Source organism: Hyaena hyaena, unplaced genomic scaffold (assembly GCF_003009895.1).
Source record: "Hyaena hyaena isolate Hyena2069 unplaced genomic scaffold, ASM300989v1 scaffold_238, whole genome shotgun sequence".
NCBI classification, from domain to species: domain Eukaryota; kingdom Metazoa; phylum Chordata; class Mammalia; order Carnivora; family Hyaenidae; genus Hyaena; species Hyaena hyaena.
This window is the reverse complement of record NW_024080870.1, coordinates 532,381-556,144: the sequence shown is the minus strand read 5'-3', so window position 1 is coordinate 556,144 and position 23,764 is coordinate 532,381. Positions and strand designations below refer to the sequence as shown.

Genomic DNA, 23,764 nt, shown 5'->3' with positions numbered 1-23,764 from the left:
ATAAAAGGATAGAGAAAGGTACATGACTCTCACAGCAATCCTAAGAAAGCTGAAATGGTTTATATTAATCAAACAAAATCAAGTGTAAAACAAAGAAACAAAAATACTTCTGGAGGTGAAGTCCACTAAGAAGATATAACAATTATAAACATGTAAGCACCCAATAACAGAGCCCCACATTACATGAAGCAAAAATGGCAGCATGGAAGAAAAATGTAGTTATAAGAGAATAGCTGGCAAGTTTAATAATATTTGGCTTTTGATAGTGGATAGCACAATCAGGCAGAGGATTACAAAGGACAGGGCACCTGGGTGGCTCAAACAGTTAAGCATCTGACTTCAGCTCAGATCATGATCTCGTGGTTCATGGGTTTGAGCCCTGAATCAGGCTCATGCTGACAGCTTGGAGCCTGAAGCCTGCTTCAGATTCCGTGTCTCCCTCTCTCCCTGCCCCTCCCAGCTCTCTGTCTCTCTGTCTGTCTCTCAAAAATAAATAAACATTTAAAAAATTAAAAAAAAGAGAAGATTAACAAGGAAGTAGGACTAGAACAACACTCTCAACCAATAGATCCCACAGACACTTTGACGGGACACTCCACTCAATAGTGGTAGAGTACATGTTGTCCTCAAGTGCCTGGCGAACATCTTCCAAGATAGACCATTTAAAAGCCTCAGTGAAAGGATGGTATTCACACAAAATATGTTTTCCAACCACAACAGAATGAAATTGGAAATGAGTAACAGAAAGAAGTTTGGGAAGCTCACCAAAAAGTGGAAATTAAACACGACATAAATAACAAATGAGTCAAAGAAGAAATCACAAGGGAAATTAGAAGGGGAAAAAAAAAAGGTTTAGACCAAAGTCAGTTGCATTTTTTTTAAGAGCCAGCACAGAGGAAGTGTGTCCCTCAGCTAAGTCATAACTGAAGCGTGGAGGGAAGGCTCTAGCCCATCCTCACTTACCTGAATCATATTCAGCTGTTTCATTAACTCCTGCAGGGAAGAATAACAAAGCATTAGAGCAAGGACACACTCTTGCCGAACTAGCTTCAAGTCTTTCATGTCTTCCCAGGTCTTGGGGCGTCCCCTCCGCGCCACTTACACCAATAACTTCACAGTCAATTAGCCAATAATATTATAAATATTTAAAAAATTGATTAATATAAATAATTGGTTGGAGACTATTCCTGCCAGTCACATTACCAGGATGGCAGGGATTTAGCAAGTTAGAAAATAATAATAAAATAAAATAAATTATTTAACAACAACAAAAATTTAAGTGAAAGGGGTTTATCTACTGCTCATAAAAGCATAGGTTCCCCTTGTATTTGGCGGGGGAGGCTTTAACACCCCATTAGAAAAAATAAAATCAACTGAAATTAGAAACTTGCACATCAAAGTACCATTCGTAATTATAATCTAAACCCTCCATTACCCAGATGTACATATAGAAACTGGGAATTATAAATTGGGAATTGGGACCTAGTTGCTTTGCTCTCACACGTATTTAATTTCTAAAAATAATCCAGCCTAAAATCAACTTTAGCAATTAGTGTCGTAAAATGATACAGTTCCACATAAAAGTAGAAACCAATAGTAATGACAAGAATATAAAAAATTATTCTAGGTATTTCTCCACTATGAAATGAAAATCCGCCCCTCCCCCATAGAAATATGCATGAAAAAGTCTCTCCTTTTGTTAGCAAAACACCATCAAAATAACTACAATGACTTGCATTAGTACAAAGATTTCTGGATTTATAAAGTAATTGCAATGACAAAAGGCCTCTTTTTTTTAAACAGGAGAAAAGCATACAAATTTAAGTTTTACATGATGTGGGAGTCTTCATAAGGAAATGAAGACCTGAAGAAACAAGTTAGACACTTGTTAGAATACTGGTTAGAAACTAACATTTTTATGCTAGTTTTGATAAAGAATGGGAAGTCACATAGAAATACAGTAGGTTAAGGAGTATGTGGTAATTATATTAAGTCCTGCCATCTTCTAAAAAAACCATTTCTGTTTATTGCTGGAATATATAGATGCTGAATGCCTTTTGTGCCCACAATATTGCTAAACTCTTATGTTCATCTCAGTAAGTTGTGTATATATTCTTTTGAATTTTTAAAAATTTTTAAATTCTTTTATTCTTAAGTTAGTTAACATACAGTGTAGTCTTGGCTTCAGCAGTAGAACCCAGTGATTCTGCTCCTACATAGGACACCCGATGCTCATCCCCAAAAGTGGCCTCCTTAATGTCCATTACCCATTTACCCATCCCCTCCCACCCCCCTCCAGCAACCCTCAGCTTGTTCTCTGTATTTAAGAGTCTCTTGTCGTTTGCCTCCCTCTCTGTTTTTATCTTATTTTTCAAAAAGGGGTTTCTTCTGATAGTAAAAAAAAAAAAAAAAAAAGTGACACTGTGGATAAAATCTGTGGAGAAAAAAGCTGATTTGTATTAAAAAGGTTTACACTTATTTTTTAGGTGCGAACATTAGACACAGTACCACACAGAGCAACACAGAGTCAAGGTTAGTCAGCCTCCTGAAGTGTGTAATATGCAGGTTCTGTAGCAACTTTGAAAAGCCCCAGCCTCCCCTCATCAGACACATCCTGGGCCCCTTCCGTCTCACATGATAACATCTATTCCAGGGATTCGGAGCTATCCCCCCCGTGTCTCACATACCATGTCCTATCACCCTGCACGCCTCTCTCTACCTGGTCTACAACAGAATGCACTCCTTCGGTGAACTCTTTTTATCCTTCAAGGTCAAGATCAAGGGCCTTTGCTTCCTTGCCCTGTGCCCTCTAGCACTGCCATCTGCCTTGCTTTGGCCAACAGAATGAGGTAGGAGTGATGGCAGACCAGTGTGGAGCCTAGACATCACGTGCTCACCTCTGCCATCACCATGAGGACGACCCCAGCCGAGCTTGCTGAAGGACGAGAGACATAGGGAGCGGAGCCACGTCACTGCAGTGACCAAGACAAGCTTATCCTGCATCAACCAGTGGCCAGTCATCCCCCAGGCTTGTAGATGGGCCCAACAGAGCTGCCTGGCTAACTCCCAGTTAACCCTCGATGCATTAGCAAGCTACTGAGGTATTGTGCTTGTTTGTTACACAGCATTATCGTAACAACAAATAATGAATACATCTCCTCTGAGAAGCTTTCTTTGACTTCTTATGGCAGAATGTCCTGGAACTCTAGTGGTAAGCTCTCTGAAAGCAACTAAGAATATAGGTCTTTAAGCTCAGCTGTGTTCTTGCCTCATGGACCCCTTTCACGCTGTTCTTAAGAACACCACTCAAGTGTGCTCAACTCACCCGAGATCTAGGCCCTGGGACTTCTGTCTTCATCAGGGGCCCATCATAATCAAATTCAACGTCGACTTTGGCTGCGGCCTGACTGATGTGTCTGGAGCCTGCAGTAAAGAAAGAAGATGAGAATCCCTGGAGACGGTAGATATGAGAATTCTGCCCCAACAGGTGCCCAATGTCCCCAATGGAGGCTGTGCCAGGACCTCAATCCCATCCGAGCCAGACCACCCCCAAACACAGAGTCTGGCCAGACCTGGGCCCCAACAAAACAGTGAAGATTCTAAAAAACAGGAAAGCCCAGTGTTAGTGAGGTTGTAGGCAAATAGGCATGCTCGTGTCCTGCTGGTGTGAGTACCAGCTAATGCTGCCTTCCTACTCCTTTCGACTGAGGAATCTCATTTCAGGATTCATCCTAAGAGAATAATGGGGCCAGTACACAAAAAATGTAGATTTAAATATTCATCCTCGTAATGTCTTTTAACAAAGAGAGAAAGCAGTGGAGGGCAGCTAAACAGAACAAGACAGATTCCACCATTTCATGGACAAAGGAATATTATGCATCTGTTCATAGTACCGACGTGGGTGGTTTAAATATTTACAGACATGGAAAGATGGCCATGGCATTAGCATTACAAAAGTTATCCAAATTTGTTAAAATTTAATCCATGTCCAAATGTATATCCAAAAGTACCAGAGTTTCTCAGCCTTGGCACCACCGGCATTTTGGGGCAGATAATGCTCTGTGTCCTGTGTCCTGGAGGATGTTTGGCGGTACCCCACCCACTGGATGCCAGCATCACCTCCCTTGAGTTGTGCCCCTAGTTGTGACATTTGGGAATCACATGGGGTAAATGATCAAATGGCTAAATACAGGTTGTCCCCACTTACAGATGCTTTTAACCAAAAAAAAAAGTTTGGGGCACAAGTCACTTGGTGGAGATCCATTTCACACTCGTGCATGGTAATAAATGTCAGGAGGGGAGTTCCCAGGCTAGACCCGCAAGGCTTCTGAGCTCAGCATGTTGCTGAAGTGAAGGGCAGCCTCAATCCCAAGTCTTTTTTTAAAAATTTAAAAAATAATTTTTAACGTTTATTCATTTTTGAGAGACAGAGCATGAGCAGGGGGGAGGGTCAGAGAGAGGGAGACACAGAATCTGAAGCAGGCTCCAGGCTCTGAGCTGTCAGCAGAGCCCGACATGGGGCTCGAACCCATGAACTGTGAGATCATGACCTGAGCCGACGTTGGACGCCTAACCAACTGAGCCACCCAGGTGCCCCCCAAATTTTTTAATTTTAAGTTTACTTATTTATTTTGAGAGAGACAGAGGCACAAATGGGAGAGGGACAGAGGGAGAGAGAGAATTCCAACCAGGCTCTGAGCTGCCAGGGCAGAGCTCGATGTGGGGCTCAATCCCATGAATGTTGAGATCATGACCTGAGCCAAAACCAAGAGTCGGGCGCTTAACTCACTGAGCCACCCAGGCACCCCCCCCCCCAAGTCTTGATCCCTGACTGAAAGACAGCTGTGGTGAACCCATGGTAAGTGTGGGGTGACTGACCGTCAGCACCCCCAGAGATCCCTTCAATGTCTTTGCTTGTCTTCGGCGTTCCCAGAACACATGTGGTAGCCGGGAAATGTCCCTTCCTCCTTCTTGCCGTGCATGCATTAGACTAGGGAGTCACTAGACACTTCGTACTTTTGTTCCCGTTAGGTAGGAGAGGAAACCACCGAGAGAAGCCAAGAACCATTCTAGGATCTGTCTCTCCCTCCCTCCCTCTCTCTCACCCTCATTCTCCCGCTCTCTCTCTCTCTCTCACACTCACACTCACACACACACACACACACACACACACAGCTTGCCAAACTATGTGAAGCCATGATATTAAAGAACATATTTAAATGCATTCTTAATTTTCCATAATGGCTTTGGATATCAAAGAGGGTTTTTGTAACACAATGGAGCCCTGTGAACATCAAGTCCAGTTAAAATCCAATGCTACCCTTCATTTTGGAGCACGAGGCAGCCGGCTTTTATTGTCTTCTGTTTGATCTGAAAATGAAAAGGGAGTCCCTACAGAGTCGGTTCCATTAGCAGAGAGCTAGAAGGTCGTGGAACATACTGATGACTTCTTGTTTACATTAAGCTGTTTACTGCTTCCTTGGCCAGAACTCAGGGCTACGGGTCCAGGCCGATTCCAGCTAGACCTGCATAACACAGGGATGCGTGTTTGGATAAAAACAGTTCTTAACTCGTGCTGATCCTGCTTTGTTTCTGGTAAGTGTGTGGGGGGGGTGGGGGGGGCAAATTCAAAGCGTGAAAGCTGTCCTCCAGTGAGGACACCTAAGTCCTCTCTTCCTTCTCCAGAAAGTGTCCTGGCGCCGCGCTGCGGCAGTCAGATGTCCTGGGGTCTGCAAGGTGGAAACGCCAGCCCTGGACACAGGTCCCAGTGGGAGCTGCGCCTGAAAGGGTCTCCGGGGAATGACAGGGCTGAGTGGGGTCGCGCGGAGCTACAGTATAGGGATGCCAAGACTGCGGGCAGACGCAGGGAGGGGCGGGGAGGGAGGGCGAGAACCCGTCCCTGGGAATTGGGGGTGCTCAGGCACGAGGCGGGGTGGCTAGGCGTCAGGCAGGCAGGTCTGCATTGAGAGCTGCCTCGGGTCCTTCCATGTGCCAAGTCTTCGAGGGTGTGGCCGGAAGAGGGCCCAGGGCCTCTGGGCAGAGGTCCTGGAAGCCACAGCCGGGTACGCTGGCCACCATGCTATCGAACAAGGGGAGGTGGGGGCAGCAAACACGGGTGCAGCCCCTGCTGTGTGCTAGGCAGGCAAATTCCCATCTCCTGTTTCAGTTCCTCCGCAGCCCTCTCGAGAGATGGTTCGCAGGTTACAGATGAGGAGCAGAGAGGTTAAGCGACCTTCTCAAGGTCACACAGCTAGTGAACTGCGGAGCTAGGATTTGAACGCAGGTCCAATACTTTTGCTTTTCCTGCAATATCTCCACTTTGACTTCTTGTAGAGGAAAATAACCAAACACCAACACAAAGATGTTCTCTTAGTGATGATATATACTGCCATGAGCCGCAAGAGAAAAGAGCACGAGTTAAACTCCCTGGGATCGCTTCCGTCAAGTCACGTGAGCAGAGGTGTTCCTTCATCGGGCATTTAGGGTGAGCGTGTCAGGCAGCGTCCTGAGCACTTCACGTGGATCGCCTCACCTAAGCTTCAATCCCCTCTGGGAGGTAGATGTTACGATTGCTCCCATGTTACGGAAGAAGACACTGAAGCCCAGAAAGGTCACCTAATCTGCATGGTCACACAGCTAGTAAGCGCTAGGCTGAAAATTCGTCCACCTGACCTCTCCCTTCCCAGAGACCGGGCGTGTAACAGATGCTGCCCTTCGGGTCACCTAGTGCCCGTCTTTGAAATGAAACGTTTTCAGCAAAACAGCTTTCCTAGAGGCGCAAAGAAGCAAAGAGAGTCTGAATTAACAGTGACCCACCCAGCATTTTCATTCGTGAACGACACAACACAGCCAGAAGAGCCGCACGGTGGGGAAGTGCAGCCCGGCCCTCTGCCTCTGCGAACCCGATGCGATGCCGGCCACCCTTGCGGCCTCACCAAACTAGAGTCAATGTTTAACTCCAAGCTGTAAAAACAGCCATCAAATGTTTTTAACATTCTCTTGATCTTTATACTGAGAGTAATAAATGAAGGCCTTTTGCCCAAACAGGAAGGGCTCCGTATGTGAGCCTGGCCAAAGTCAAGGTCAAGTTCAATCGGAGTTGTGTGCTTTGCTCTTTCTTTTAAGAAATCTTCCCCTCCCCAAGTGTCCACCTCATTTATTTTTTTTAACCAATTAAGATCTACCTCTTTCATAAACATCTGGAGAATACTAGTAGCCTAAATTACTATATTCCATGCTGTCCCAGAGAAGTATCGTTCTGTAGAATCTGTGTAAGTCTGACAGACCTCCAGGAAGAACCTGCAGTGTAACGTGTCGTCCCCTACAGGAGCCCAGACTCACGCTGGCGGCACACCTGGCTGGAAACTCTTCCCGGGACGGGAGGCCAGCAGCTCCCCGGCTCGGTTTTGTGTTATCCTCAGCACGTCATTCAGCCTCTTTCGATCCTTTCCCAGCGGCGAGAAGAGCATCACACTTCTGCCAGGGACGTTGCAGGGTTTGAACGTTGGGATGCGTGTGGTCGGCAAACACACGAATGGTGGTTTTGAGTAATTTGAAATGATTTTGAAATGCCAAATATCAGAGAGTAACCGTGCCGCAGACAGTGGGAATTCTGCAGCAGATTTAGCTTCGCAGTCTGAACACTGGCATCCTGTCAGCCGGGAGAGATCACACTCTTACGGATGGGTGTGCACACGGTCAAGTCTTCGTGTCCTCCATAAGCCTGCAGTCGCTGGTGGGAGTTTGACTCACAGACAGGACACAGTTCTCCAGGCACGTGGTCACCACTGCTTTTCCCAGGAGACTTACTACAGATCGTGAGTGTGACTTTCACAGATCCACACACGGCCACCAGCACGGACGCCGAGGGCACATGGGCTGACAGCCGCTGAGCACAAGGTCATTCACCCCCTTCACGCAAAGCACGGTTTGCTGGGGCCTCTGGAGTCCCTGGAGGGGGAGGAATCCATTGCGTGCATTTAATGCTACAGAACAAGAGACCCAACCATGAGCACCTTTGGGGCACCTTCCTCGGCTGTGGCAAGATGGCTGACAGCCTCAGGCTGCGGCATTCAAAGATCTCAAGTCGTGGGGTGCCTGGCTGGCTCCACAGGTTGAGTATCCGACTCTCAATCATGGCTCAGGTCATGGTCTCACGGTTCGTGCGATCAACCCCTGCATCGGGCTCTGTGCTGAGCGTGGAGCCTGCGTGGGGTTCTCTCTCTCCCTCTCTCCCTCTCCCTCTCTCTCTCTCTCTCTCTCTCTCTCTCTCTCTCTCTCTCCCCCTCTTCCTCTGTGTCTACCCCGGCTGTGTGCATGCATGCTCTTTCTCTCTCAAATGGTAAAAAAAAAAAAAAAAAAAGATCTTGAGTCATTTACTGTCCTTTCTTTGAAGGTGACCACGGCACCATGTGCCCATCCTGCAGAGAGGATTCGCCGTCTAGAGGGAAGGCAGAGAACCCGCTCTTGCAGCCGGGGGCCGCTGCACACACTTGACGGTGTAGCAGCGGATGGTGTGGCCAGTCCCTTCGGAGATACGGCCAGTGCACTTCCGACTCGCCAGCTACGAGCTCGGCCAGTTTTCTCTGCTGAACAGGTAAGTTCGCGAGTATGTGCACTGCATTCACTGTGCTCGGGGCCCCTCAAAGCCCCTTTTGGGGGCTCATCATCCTCATCCCCTGGCTCTGAGGACAGCTGTGAAGAGCTCCTTGATCCCTTCGTGAAGGAGGTCACGGTGTGAGTTTCTGCCACCCATCCAGGGGCACCATCTTACAGCGACTGCCGACCTCACGGGCAGGGCTAACTCCATCACACCCCGAACGAGAAGTTCTGATGGGCTTCGCTCTGTGGGGTCTCAAACGTCCTTTCCGGAATGGCTGTTTGGTTCCTCCCGTCCCAGATCCAGAAGAATCCATGGCCACTCCTTGAAACCGAGGGTTGAAACTGCTAGGACTTCTCGCCTCTGACACCCTTGTTCTGGGCCACCTCCCACGTGAGGGCTGTGACTCCTCCCGCTTCGGCTGGCTTTCCCGTTTTTACTTTCCTTGCAGGTTTAGGGTAAACACACCCGGTTCCATGTCACTGTTCTCAGGATGGTGGGCAGCCCACAGGGCCTTCTTCCGGCTTCTCCTCCTCATTTCCCCTCCTTCCGGCAGCTGTCAGAGCGGGTTCTGCCTGCTGTCTGGCCAGCTGGGGGGTGGGGTCCTTCTCCAAGGGGGTGTCCCATTCAAACGCCAATCTTGGAAGACGCGCTGTTGCCTTTGGGTGGCTCTTCACCTTTTTTATTTACATTCGGGGGGGGGCCTGTTGGGAGGAGGGGGCTTTCCCCCTGTTCCTGGTATTTCCTCGCTCCGAGCAGAACTTCGGTCCTCGGCTAGGCTCCTGGAGACCTTCTGTCAGCTCAAGAAGGACAGTGTCGCGGTGACGGCCGGATGAGCTGGACAACGGTCCCTGTTCTCCCTGTGAGCCTGCAGTAGTTCCTCGCATTGCAGGCCACGACTCACGACACAGCGTCCCCGTTCTGGTCCGTTCAGGAGACGGGGCTCCTCGGAGGGAGACTCGGGTGGGTGACGGTGGAGACACAGGGGACGGCGGTCCATCTCTAGCGGCTCTTCGTTTCCTTCTAATACCCCGGTGGTCCTTCTGCTCAGCACCACCGGTGTCTGCACCTGCCAGGCTGTAGACGGATGCGGCTGAGGATGCACTTGGCAATAAAGGGTTTCCTTCTCCATTATTCTCCTGGGTGCTCTGGTTCTCCGAAGGGCGTGGGACACTCCAGGCCGTTCAGGACGTTCCTGGCATCGCAGGTCTGGTACGGCCAGAGGGGATTGTGCGCTGTCGCCTGTGAGTGGCAACGTTCCAGCCCTTTCTTTCACCTGCTCTCAGGGAGGCAGCACCCCACCGATGTTTTTCAGAACATGTTCCTTGAGGAAGATATCAGTAGTCTCACCACTGACCTTGCAGTCTCCCAGTCTTTGTGCTCTGTTTGCCGATATAAGATTATCAGGGGCGCCTGGGTGGCTCAGTCGGTTAAGCGTCCGACTTCGGCTCAGGTCATGATCTCACGGTTCATGGGTTCGAGCCCCGCGTCGGGCTCTGTGCTGACAGCCAGCTAAGAGCCTGGAGCCTGTTTCAGATTCTGTGTCTCCCTCCCTCTCTGACCCTGCCCTGCTCATGCTGTCTCTCTCTCTCTCTCAGAAATAAATAAAACATTAACAAATTAAAACAAAAAAGATTATCAATGACTGTAGGGGAGGGGCACAAAACAGTGCCACTGGGAGCATTGTCTGAGCCACGAGCTGCCGTGTCTGAGGGTCCACAGCGATCCGATGGGTGGAGATACCACACAAATACCTAAATACCGTGGGAGCGGAGGTGGGCTGAAGCACCCTCCCGCTCTCCCTCCTTCCGGGGAACGCAGGTGCCAGGCTGTGAGCCGCTCTGTGGAGATGTCCGTGTGGCACCAAATCCAATCAGCACCGTGGGAGTGAGCCTGGAAGCAGATCCCCCGGCTTCCATGGTGAGCCTCCGAATGAGGCCACAGCCCTGGCTGACAGCTCAGCCGTACCCTCATGGAAGACCAGAGCACACAGCTACGCTGCCTGCAGACTCCTAATCCACGGGAACCGTGACATAGTAAATGTGCATTATTTTACCTGGCACAGTTAGGGCTATGTGTTACATGGCGATAAATAACGAATACAGTGGTTAAGGTTGCAAGTTTGGGGGCCAGCCTGGTTTCGCTCAAAGCCGGGTTCACCCACCTGCTAGCACCGAGGTTCTGAGAAAGTTACATACTTTCTCTTTGTCTCTGCTTTCCTCTCCCAGGGAACTAAACGGATTAAAGATTAGATACCATTTTAAAACTATTTCATCGGGGCACATGGGTGGCTCAGTCGGTTAAGCACCCGACTCTTGATCTCAGCTCAGGTCTTGACTCAGGGTCATGAGTTCAAGCCCTATATTGGGCTCCACACTGGGTGTGGAGCCTATTAAAAGAAAAACACACAAAAATCTACTTCCTTATTGCTACTTGCCCATCAGCAGTGTATGAACACACAGGTTCCTGTATTTTTGCCAACACCGTGGTTTAGTATTAAAAACTCCTATCTACCAACCTACCTACCTGTCTGTCTACCTACCTACCTACCCACCTACCTACCTACTGACCATCTCTCTATTGTATTAGATATGTCAGGCTGATAGGCTAGAGGAAAGATCTCACTGTATGGTTCTCTAAATCTGGCACAAGTGTGCCCAAAAAAAGATACTACTCTGGCCAAGAAAATGCAGACCTGGTAATTCTGATTTAGTCATTTCCGTCTTTTTTTTTTTCCTTATTCATGCTTTGTAAATATAAACGAAGGGCTTTCCATGAATTGTTCCTTCTTTTTTAAAAAAGTATTTATTTTTTGAGAGCAGACATGTCTGCCGAGAGAATCAGAGGGTCCAGGTGGCCCTGAACTGTTCCTTCTGGTCCGAGACACGTGCGAGGCAGGACGCTCCTGGCACTGTCCTCGCTCTCCTGAGGAGACCCACTTTCCTGATGAGAAACGGAGGCTCAGAGTTCTGCCCCCTGGCCAGGCTCCCTGGGTAGAATGTGGCCCAGGCATAGGGGCCTTGATTCACGGCTCTTCCCTAGTGGTCTCCCTGGGAAGGCGCAGATGCCCTTGAGAATGACCCGCAGAGGCAGGGCCGCGTGCACCAGCGGCCGGGAGCCCCAGGGGGCCACGCCCTCAGCACCACAGCACCCTCTGCACCCAGCGGGTGCTCAGCATTACCGCTTATGGACGACTCTCTCTCCCGCTAGGAGCACACCACTCGGGCATCAGCGATCTGCTTTGGGTTTACTTTTAAGGTAACAGTGGGTAAGCGTTAACATGCTTCTCTTACAATTGAATAAAATAAAATAAAACAGAACCTCAAGCCTACTAACTCCTCGAGGCTATCAGGGTCAAGAACAACAAAGGAAGACAGACACGGTCACAGACTGGATGATACCGGGTAGCTGGGACCCAGAGCTCACTGCGGGACTCGGGCTGGATCCTGGGGCAGAAAGAGGCACTGAGGGAAAAACTGGTAAAATCCACAGAGAGGCCTGGAGTTCGGGTAGCTATAATCTACAAGGTCAGCTTCTCCGTTTTTGACGAGAGCATCCTAGTGAGGGAAGGTGTTAGCCGGGGGGCGCTGGGGCATATGGGATTTGTAATATCCTAGCACCTTCTCTGTACTCGTAAAATCAACCCAAGGTAAAAGGCATATTTTAATATTTTGGTGTTTTTTAAAAATTTTATATTTGAGAGAGAGAGAGCGAGCAAGCAGGGGAGGGGCAGAGAGAGAGGGAGACAGAATCTGAAGCAGGCTCCAGGCTCTGAGCTGTCAGCACACAGCCCAATTCGGGGCTTGAACTCACGAACCATGAGATCGTGACCTGAGCTAAAGTCAGGCGCTTAACCAACTGAGCCACGCAGGGCCCTTAAAAGGTTTATTTTAAAATACAACCTGCTAATAGCCCTGCGTCTGTGGGAAGGCATCCCCACCTAGGATATAAACCCCAGCATTCAAGATGCAGACCAAGGTCAAGGGCAGCACTTTGCCTTCAGGAGGCAGACGAGAGCAACAAAGGGACACCAAGACGACAAAGACGGGGCTCTGAGAGAGCTGGGACAGACGTCGGGGGCGGGGGGGGCGTGCAGGGTGCCCACAGGAGGCCACGGCCAGCCCGTGTCTCCCAGAGCCCCGAGGAGGGGCGTGGAGGAGGCATGACAGCCCGGCATCTGCAGGCAGACTGACCTGCATTCAAGCGGCCATGTGACTTTGCTTCTGAGCCTCAGCTTTCTCCTCTGTAAAATGGGCTTCATGCGTGCCTTCCTTGTGGAAGGGAGGCTGGCCCGGCTAAGCTGCCTGAACTCAGAGAGGCAGGGAGAAACAGAAGCCCCACAGAGACGCGGCCAGCAGGGTGGGCGCTGCCGCAGGTGGGTGCGGGTCAGCAGAGGTGAGGGAGAGGGCAGCCCTGGGAGGCACACCTGGCCTTGAGGTCAGTCACAAGGACGTTTGTAGCCTTTCCGTTTCCCGGCGACAGGCTCAGCTGTGTTTCCCCCGACAGTCCCTGTGAGGACAGCCCGGACCCTCCTGGCTGCTGGGGCCACCACCTCCAGGCCACCCAGAGCTGTCCACGCAGGGACAGGAGCACGTGGCGGAGACGGGGGATGGGGCGGTGATGGGGACAGGTTTAGTGTGTGTGTGCGGGCAGGGGGAGGGACAGACCCCCGAAGCGCTGGCCGCCTGGTCCCTTTACCCGCCAGGGCTCTCCCCGCCAGTCGGGATGGCGTTTCCCATCAGGACCAGTTCTTGCCAAGACCCCCGGGCTTACTGGGCGCGAGCAGGCGGTAGTTGTGTTGGAAGGTGCAGGCCAGCCGCCGGCTGAGCAACATGAACGCCATGATCCTCCGCTTTAGGAACAGAGGCTCCGGGCGCACTTCCACCCTGAAAGAAAACAGAGGTGCAGGGTCAGGCCGGCCAAGGGCTCATCCCTGCTGCGAGAACCCCACTCCCTGAGACCCCACGTCATGGAGAAGGTTCTCCTGACATCACACCCTCTGCTTTCGGGCCGAATACACACTGGGGGCACCTGGCCGGCTCAGGCAGAACAGCATGTGACCCTCCGTCTCTGGGCCTGCGTCCGGGACCCACCGTTGGGTGCTGAGATGACTGAAATAAAAATCTGCTCACAGGTGTTTTTGGAGGACCCTGACCACACCCCAGGCAGGCCCATTATACATGTTTCCTATATGGAAAACTGGAGAAAGGGGACAGAGCTGGCTTGAGAGCCCTCTCTGTAGGCGAGCTGACAAGCTCAGTGGGTCATCCCCTCCCCCCTGCCCCCCTCCGGGGACAAGCAAGCCCAGGCCGTGAGATGGGGGGGGAGGCTCAGATGGAGGAGGATTCAGAGCAGCTGGGAGCCCCCTGCCCCATCCCCTCACAGAACACTGGTCCCCTGGGGCTATCTGGGAACCCTGGGACCCAGTGCCATACCCGGTGGTCTGTTTTGGGGATCATCGGCGTGACCAACTGTCTGGAGTTTGCTGGAGATGGAGGGGGCTCCCGGGATGCCGGGCTTTGTTTCAAAACCCAGGGAGTGAGGTTCTCAGCCCCCATGCTACCAGTCTGTTGATTCCCTCCAGACCCACTCCCCCCCACCAAGCCCCGCGCTCCCTGGCCAGAACTGCTAGTTGCCCTTTGCACTGTGGGCCTGGAGCACCACCCCCAACTCTGTTTTCCTTTAACACCTCTCCACACCCCATCCCCAGGCCACCATTCACATGTGCTCCCTCTGCATCTTTTGGTTTGTGGGTCTTCTGGCTAAATCCCTGCTGTGTGACCTGGAGTGTGTATTTTCTGTTTTGTGTGGGACCTCAGGACGGTGATGGAGCCCTTCGCTTCTCACTGCTCATGGACCCCGTTTCCTTTCCGTGGCTGCACGCTGCTCTAGGCTCTGCGTGCGGCACTATTTGTTATTGTTAGGATGCTCTGTGGTCCCCTTTTTACAGACGAGGAAAGTGAGGCACAGAGAGGTTAAGAGTGGGTCTGTAGACAGACTGGTGTGACCCCAGAGTCACTGAGTCACGGGTGTCCCTCATTCAGTCTGCAACAAAGCCCCAGCTCGATGGCAGCGCGGAGGAAGTACCAGCTGGAAGTGACGGGCAGGCCTTGCAGCAGGGGTGAGGAAACATGTGGGCATCTGGCGCTGGGTGACCGGCTGGCAGGACCCCCACCCAGGGCCCCCAGAGCTAATGGGGGTCGGGCTGTAGTATTAGAGACAAAGACTGAACAGAGGAGGTGGGCGGATGGCACTGGCTGGAACACACCCATTCTGTGGGCATGCACGGTGTACCTACTACGTGCGGGCCCCCAGTGGGCACTGGGCACGGGGCGCCGGGGTCGGTCAGGTGAAGCGCTTGCCTTGTGACCATTATCACAGCCTGAGAACTTACATGTGCTGTGGACACCGCCCTGTCTCACCCCCAGGACCCCGGGAGGTACTTTTTGGGGTGTCTGTTCCGCACATGCCTCCCCGCTCTCAGAAACCTCCCCCTCCGTCTGCAGGGGAGCAGACCTGGCGGCCACATCCATGCCGTGTGACCGACTGGACCAGGATAGGCCAGCGTCCTGGGAGCAGTGAGGTCGGCCGCCTTTCCCACCATGAGGGCAGCGGGCACGCAGACTGGGTCTTTCACGTGCCATGGGGGCCGCAACGGCAAGACAGGACGTAGGCCCTGGACGCCGGGGCTCCCTGGCTCCATCTCAAGCCCGGAGCCCAGCTTGCCCATGTGTCCAGCACTCGCTGCTGAACAGCGCGGGGCGAAGTGAGTTCCCCTCTCCCTGGGGGTGAGCGGGTGTGGCGGGGGGGGGGCAGGAACATCAGGCTCATCCATGTCCCCCTCCCAAATGGAGTTGGAAGGAAACATCAGCACTGAGGGAGAAGTGAAGGACTTTGTTCCCGTCGGGAACAAAGTCCGGAAGAAAGATGCCACCCCCTCCCACTGCCTCTTCCTCCTCTTTCTTCTCCTTAGCTTGCTCAAGTATCCAGATTTGTGTCGCTTGCACACAGAGGCCGGCCAACAGCACGGTTAGAGTATCAGACTGCTGCGCCCCAGATCGGATCGTGCTGATGGCCCCTCCTCTTCATCACTGCAGGGGGCGCTGAGCCTGCAGCGTGGCTAAGGGTAAAGCGTTGTCTCCTGGGGGTGGATCTGGGGTGCCTCCGGGGTGGCAGTGACAGTAGTCTGAGGGGGCTGGGGGGACTGAAGGGTACCGCACTCCCTTCCACGTGCCCAACCATCCAGGAGGGAGGGTGTCTCCGCATTTCAGAGGCGAGGGCACGGAGGCCAGGAGGGGTTAGGTACTTGGCCTTGGTTTCAGGAACGCCTGGGACAGTCTGACCCCGAAGGTCTCGCTTTTTTACTCGTTCCAGCTTCAATTAATTCGGGGAATAACAACACCAGCCAGCAGATCCTGGGCTTGATGAATACGAAGGGTCTACTGCAGAGGAAATTTTTGTTGCTTTTCACAGGAGGAAATGTTACGGAGGAAAGCACGGCCATGGGCCATGCGACCAGACCAGACGTTAACTGAGAAACCATTCTTTCCTTGATCACTCAACGGACGTTTTTTCTTTGTATCTATTCTGGCATGCCCAGCTCACAGGGAGCCTGTGAATTTAGCAGCAAGGGAACCATGTAGAAAGAGCAGTTACTGTCTCTCATTCAAAGCCATTTGTCTCAGACCGGAGTACTTAAGACTCCACACAACCCCATTTCCATTAAACACGTGTTTGAAAAGGCGAGAAATCTCGGAGAACTCACGTATTAACATTTGAATGCTCTGCCAAAGTAGGAGTCACACCTGCAGCACTTTCAATTACAAAATGTCATGGGGGAATACGTGGCGGTGACATTTCGGTGGCCTGCAGTTGGGAGTGACCTTATAACAGAAACCTGACCTCCGTCAGACAGGAATTCTCAGCACATACGCCTCCAACAATCACAAGAGGTGGTGTCACGCGCTCACCCTCTCCAGCCCATTAACTCAATCAACAGCAATTAATTAGGCGCCTGTTATAGGCAAGGCACTGCATTATGTAAGTCCTGAGACGGATAAGAGGCTCCTCTCTTTCTGAAACTCATGATTTAGTGGCGGGGGGAGGACAGGAGAATTTAATGTACTGGGCTGCTTCCCCCTTCGTGTCGATACATCCTTAAAATAACCCGGCGAGATACGTATATAAAAATTTTCCAATTCACTGTCAACAAGTAATTCTGCATAAGCTGGGGTGAAATCACGTTTGCCCGTAAGAACAAGGTGCTGTGGGAACGGGGACGGGGTGGGGGGCATCGCGATGCCAGTGAGGGGGTCACCGGAGTTGCACCCTCAAAAGGGAGCAGATTCGCAGCAGCCACGGAGGAAAGGGGAGGGAAGGCCTGAGCAAATGCTCCGGCGTGAGGAGACGTGGAACGGGTGAGGGCCCGGTGCCCAGGGAGGGGGGCAGGGACACCAGAGCACAGAGTGCTGGGAGAGAAGGTGAGGCGCTGGGTGGCCTGGAGACCCCCACCGTGGGGGAGGAGGCCCAGCTCTCCTGTCTTATTCAGGAGGGCCCTGCTCAGCCAGGTCCCGGAGTTGGGGGGGGAGGGGGCGGGAACAAGCACTCAGCTTGTCAGTGCGATGCAGCATCACCGTGAACTGAGTGGGGGGCTCCCCAGCACGTCAGAGGGCACCTACTGGGGTGAAGGATGAGAGGGAGGGGGCCAGAGACCAGCTCCCACACCTCCAGTCTTTAAGAGGGGTTCCGGGGTGCCTGGGTGGTTCAGTTGTCTGACTCTTGATTTCAGCTCAGGTCACCATCTCATGGTTCATGAGTTTGAGCCCTGCATCGGGCTCTGTGCTGACAGCACAGAACCTGCTTGGGATTCTCTCTCTCTGCCCCTTCTCTGCTCTCTCTCAAAAAAAAAAAAAAAAAAAAAAGATGGATATCTGGGTGGCTCAGTGGGTTAGCATCTGACTTCAGCTCAGGTCATGATCTCAGTTTGTGAGTTGGAATCCTGCCTCGGGCTCTGACAGCTCGGAGGCTGGAGCCTGCTTCTGATTCTGTGTCTCCCTCTCTCTCTATCCCTCCCCTGCTCTCACTCTGTCTCTTACTCAAAAATAAAATTTAAAAAAAATAATAAATAAACTTAACTTAGCCTACGGTTCAGCAGTTCCAGTCCTAAGCATACAGCCCGGAGCGTGGAAAGCAGGAGCTCGAACAAATACGCCTAGGAGCACATCAACAACAGCAGCACTATTCACAAGGGCCCACGTGAGCCCCCGCAGCCGAATGGGGAAGCCAGACGGGGTGCAGCCCCAGCACGGGGTCCCCCTCCACCAGCATGACGTGCTGACGCAAGAGGCCGCATGCCGACCGCACGGGTCTGGCGCTTCTCAATCAGGTACATCGAAAGGGAGAGAAAGTGGATCAGTGGAAGCCAGAACTGGGGAGAGGGGGCAGTGTGGCTTCTGCCCCGGGGTCATGAGACGGGTCTGGAGCTGGTGGAGACGCTGCCTAACACGGCGAGTGTGCCAAAAGGCCGCGGATGGTTCACTTACACTGGTTAACAGGTAATCTTGTTATATGAGTTAGACCTCTGTTAAAAAAAAAAAATGAAAGCAAACAGAATTAGGGAGCCGGCTGTCCCCTTTTACAGGAGGGGACGAGACCAGGTCTTGCATGCTGAGGTCACGCGGGCGTGCATCTGAATTCCTGCCTCTGCTACAGCTTGTCATTCACCCGGTCACTTTGGTCACTCACTCAGCAGGCATCTCCGCGCCCTGTGACACGCCAGGCGCGGCGTGTGGCTGCTGGGGACGGGCCGGTGACCCACACCCCGCTGTGACAGCTGAGCCATGTCTGTCGTGTACGTTCTGACAGATGCGACACATACGTGTGCTCTGTCTGCAGCCGGGGCTACAGATGAAAAACTTGTTGTCTTTTTGGTTTGGTTTTTGTTGAGAGAGAGAGAGAGAGAGAGAGAGAGAGAGAGAGAGAGAGATCACAAGCGGGGGAGGGGCGGAGAGAGAGGGAGAAGGAGAGAGAGAATCCCAAGCAGGCTCCGCACCATCAGCGCAGAGCCCAGCTTGGGGCTCAAACCCACAGACCGGGTGAGATAGTGACCCGAGTGGAAATCCAGAGTCCGAGGCTCCTCCGAGTGGGCCACCCAGGGGCCCCGAAGCTCGCCGTCTTAATGCAGCTAAGAGGGTAAAGCTCGGGAAAACGCTCTGAGCCGCAGGGTCCTTATCTGCAGGGCGGGAGAGCCGTGCCTCTCTTCCTGGTAACGCAGCTGATGGGAACAGCCTGGCAGATCACAGGCTCCTGACACACCTCCAATTCCTCAGTCTCTGACTTGCCCCTCTTTGTTCTCTGCTGATGATGCAGTCCTGCAGTCTACAGCTCGATGACCTGATGTCCAGGGAAGCTTCTGGGGTCACTGAGGACAGGGGGCCGGCAGATAGGCAGACTTGCCCTGGGGGCTCCATCAGGAGCCTCTCCGATGCCTGCGGTCACAGGGGAAGGCTCCCTGGCCCTGCCGGTGACAGCAGGGAGCTGGGGGCCCTCCCTGCGGGGGTTCTTGCTCAAGGGCAAATCCCTGAATCGCTCTGCACCAGCCATAGGGCCCTCCTGGACTGGAGCGCCCAGCTCGGTGTTCTCTGGGCTTCCTCTCCTGCTTTCCTCCCATCCTTTTCTACTTAGTCCCCCACCCTGCTAGGGACAGTCCGTCTCACATCGCTCTCCGGCCTGGAACAGTCCAATCCCACTTAGGAACGTGTGAGCCCAAGAGAGGGGATCAGGCCTTTCTTGCCCTTCGCGGTATCCAGAGCTTAGCACACTTGTCCAGTCAACCTATGCAGCAAGGAACTCAACACTTCTGAGCTGTGGGACAGGGGCGGCCACACCTGCCTTTTAAGGCGCATCTGAGGACTCATACAGTGAGTGGAGGGGTCCCTGGAGGCTCAGTCGGTTAAGCATCCAACCTTGGCTCAGGTCATGATCTCGTGGGTTCAAGCCTCACGTCGGGCTCTGTGCTGACAGCTCAGAGCCTGGAGCCTGCTTCAGATTCTGTGTCTCCCTCTCTCTCTGCCCCTCCCCCGCTCATGCTCTGTTTCTCTCCCTCGAAAATAAATAAAACAATAAAAAAAACCCTAAAAATATGAAATGAGTGAGCGGGTCTGAAATTTGTGTGAAAACAATTCCACAATAATATTCCTCCCCACCAAGTCTGAAGTCCTCATGTACATGACTGTCCATCATAGCTCTTGTTTGGCTCCAGAACCAAAGACACGTCCCTCCCCTGGCCTCAGTTTCCCCACATGCTGGGTCACATAGTTTCCAAGGCCCCTTCGGCCCATCTGACAGCCACACGGCCGAGAACCCAGGGCCAGAACTCCTCGCTGCAACGCTCCTGACCCCCTCGTCCTGCCCAGAGGCGGCGTGAGCACTACGTCCACCTTGCGGCCGGGGGGGGGGGGGGCGCAATCTGCACCACGGGAGACAGACAGCAGTGGGGGTTAAGGCAGGCATCCCACAGGGACGTCCCTCCTTGATGTGATCAGAACTGAAAGAGGAATTTAAAACCGCCGTCAGCTGAACAGAACAGGAACTGTCAGAGTGCGAGGTGAGGGAGGGAGGTGACTTCTGTTTCGGGCAAGCGGACATTTGCAAGAAGTGCTGTTTCTTACTGTTGCCTCCGAGGAAATAATTTGCAGACCCTGGTGCTATAGACAGTGAGCCCTCCGGGCCCACCCACCTGTCCCCATCCCATTTCCTCTCATTAAAATGCTAATTAGTTCTCTGGCTCCCTCTTCTCTGCCTCTGCATCTGGAGGGTAGGATGGGATGGGGAGAGGTTCCCCCATTGATTGTTCAAATCAATGGGGGAACAGGAACACAGGGAAAGGGCAAAAAAAAAAAAAAAGAAAAAAGAAAAAGAAAAAAAAAAGCAGCTCTGGAGGGGGAATAAAATCACTTAAGCAGTGGCTGCTGGTTCATGCTCACCTACTCCATGCGAAGTCGCTTCCGTATGTAATTCAGCCACCTGCATGACGGAGGGCTCAGAGGCTGGCGGGCTTCTCCCGGGTCTCAGACCTCAAGGTCACAGTCCTTCTCCGCTCATGAGAACCTCAGGGAGCACAGCGCCTATACCGGGCTCCACCCAGCACAACTAAACCAGGTCTCCCGGGTGTGAGGGTGTCACCTGGGCACAGGGAAGCCCCCTGAGCGAGGCTGGGAACCACTGTCATAAGAGGTGGTTGGTGGACCCTGCACTTGACCCATGTCTGCACGATCCCCGTGTCTCTGGAAACGGACGGTTTCTGACTTCGAGAGTCAAATGCCTCAGAAATACATACAGGGATAAAGAAGCTCGTGGTGGCCGTGTGGAGACGTGGCTGTCCAGGCACTGAATGGGGAATCAGATTCTCTGACCTGCTGTGTGACCTCGGGCATGTTAAGCAACCTCTCTGTGCCTCATTTTCCTCCTCTGTAGAACGGGGATAACACCATTTGAACTGAACCCGTGGGCCAGCAGAGTGTGAACTGAGACCTGAGACTTGGGCCCCTGCTGTACCCCCAGTCCCAGAGCAGCACTGGCTGCATATAATCATTGAATAAATAGTTGGCGCCCCATAAACGCCCTGATCATGGTGTCTCACCCCCCTTTCCACTAAGTCGCCTTGCGGGCCCTGTGAACACGAAACCTTTGTGTGCGTCATTGGCTAGAAAAGGGCCCCCAGCCCACTCTGGGGCCCCCAATCGTGCTCTCTCCCTCACCCTATCTGCTCTCGGGGCCAAGACAAAAGTGCAGGCACAGGCCACTCCTTTCCTGTCCGCAGCCACAGCTGTCGGCTTCTTTGCAGACTCGGGGGGACACAATGACACACTTAGCCAAGCGCCTCTGTTGTCAAGGCCAAGGGTCGCCATGGCAACCAACAAAGCCAGAGCCCTGGGTCTGCTAGCGGGGCCTCATTCGTGGGGCCGTGATGGACGGCACTGGGACGGAAGGCTCTCTCTCGGACCTGGTCTCCTCTTCCAGCGCCAGCTCCTGCAGCCCCCCCCCCCCCCCCGCGGTGTGCACCCCAGCCCTCGCTCCCTGCACGCTGCACGTGTGACTGCCTAGAACCTGCCTCCCGGGCGTCACACACTCATCAGCAACTTGTACGACGGGAGGGCGATACCATTCTCGGAAACGGGCTAGTGTTGACTCTTGCAAAAGACAGAGGGGGTGGCTGAGAGTCCTGTGAGCCACACACTGGGTCCAGGTGCAACATATACTAGCTCGGTGACTCTGGACAAGCTGTGTGACTCATCGGGGCCTCAGTTTCCTCAGCTGCTAAATGGGAAGAATGGAATCTACCCACGAAGTCATGAGGCACTCAGTTTGATGAGGGCCGACATGACTGCACCCCATCTTCTCGGCGTCCAAAGGACCCTCTCACCAGCAGGGAAGGTTAGTTCCACGGCCTGAAGTGCTAGTTCGAGCTGTCTGCACGGGCGCTGGGCCTGCTAGGGGCCTGCACTTCCAGGCCCACGAGAGAGAAGCTGGCTGGGCCCCAGCCTCTCCCGCACTGCTCACGCCCGTGCCCCGGAGCCCGCCCACCTGCCCAGCCCGCCAGCCTCCGCCAGGGAGGAGGAGGGGGACTCGGATCACAAGTGCAGGAGGCAGGTAGCCCTCGGCCTGTGAACGGAGCGGGGGTGGGGGGGGGGTGGGGAATCACGGACAAGGCTTCACCTCCAAGCCCTCCCTCCGGATGCGGAAGACGCAGAGCCTTCGTTCTGGAGGCAGCTCGGGTCGGCAGGAGGTCTGCAAGCGGGTGAGCTGGTTTTGTATCTCTGAGCCTGCGAAGGGTTAGGACTGAAGGACCTGAATCTGGTCGGAAGGGATGCTCGCGCTCACACGGAAGCCACCACCGCGGGTCAAAGCCGGAAAAGGCCCAGCCTTCAAAATCTGTTCCGTTCCACGAACACTAAGGCCCCAGACGCCATGCGGAACAAGGATGCGTGTCCCGCTTTGTCCTCGGGACTGTCCCGTCCTGTGGGAGGACCAGCAACAGACAAATGAGGTCAGCGCTGTGCACAGGAAACAAAGCATCGTGAGGACTCCCGGAACTGCTGAGGCCCCGGGAGATAACAATGGGGCCGTTTCTTTCCCTCCAGGTCCGCAGGGCGGGCGGCTGGAAGACACTGCTGGTCACCGGAGTTGGAGAGCCTCTGACAGTGTTCCCACCGTCCCCTGGGGACGTCTTCACTCTCGGTAATTTAGAGGATCCTTCTGCGTGGTGCATGCGGGGATCCGCTACAGTTCAGGAAAGGAACGCCTCCTGGGTCGAGGCTCACCACCTGCCTCGCCTGGTCCTGGGAGGCCAGTAGTGCTCTTCCCATTTTTCAGGGGAGGAGGAGGCTCAGAGAGGTTTTGCCCCTTGCGCAAGGGCACACAGCTGAAGACGACGGAGCTGGGGGAGAACCGGGCTGTCTCAGCCTGGAGGCCGAGCCCTGGCCACCTTAGCAGGCTGGTGGCTTCTCTCCTCACCCAGAAATCCCATCAGACGACGCGGGCTGATAAAGATACTTTTTTACAGGAACCAAGAACTTCAAACCAACAGTTAACGGCTGTCTGTAGCCTTCTCGAGGACTCTCATGTTTTCGCTACACGCTCATTGGTGGGGGCCTCCGATTGCCCTAAGTGACAGGTCCAGCCTCAGGCCACACTCGGCCCTTCCCTATGCCCAGACACTTGTCCCTGCCGTCCCTTCCGGGGCGATGCAATGGGAGGTCCTTTCAGTGGACAACCTGGAATCCTCAGGGCCCCTTAGTATGTAGGACCACAGCTCCCAAGAATGGAGAAGGCTTGCTGAGCGACTGATTGACTGATCAGGCTTTCTGCCCAGTGTGGAGCCCAATGTGGGGCTTGAACTCTCAACCCCGGGATCAGAACCTGAGCGGAGATCAAGAGTCGGATGCTTAACCCACTGAGCCACCCGGGTGCCCTGGCTTGCTGAGCTTGTAAAGTATCAATTTGTGAAAAAGAGTTTGTCTACTTTTTCTTGTTTCCTCACTTTTCTGGCAAACTCTTGAAACATTTTTGGTGCAGGTGAGCCAGGGGAGGGCAGGTCCAAGGATTCAGTAATGAAAAAGCACCCGATTCATCACTTTCTGGAAGAACTATTCCAGCCACGCAGGT

General features: G+C 53.1%; 1 protein-coding gene across 1 annotated transcript in view; it reads right to left on the bottom strand.

Moving 5' to 3' along the window:
- Nucleotides 1-23,764, bottom strand: part of ABAT (4-aminobutyrate aminotransferase) — an 87,060-nt gene that overhangs the window by 28,392 nt on the left and 34,904 nt on the right. The window contains exons 2-4 of the mRNA XM_039244352.1: nt 13,373-13,485; nt 3,326-3,423; nt 964-993 (exon numbers count right to left, since the gene is read on the bottom strand). Coding sequence (XP_039100283.1) covers nt 964-993; nt 3,326-3,423; nt 13,373-13,442 — 198 coding nt within the window. The 5' untranslated portion in view covers nt 13,443-13,485. The remainder of the gene's footprint in view (nt 1-963; nt 994-3,325; nt 3,424-13,372; nt 13,486-23,764) is intronic.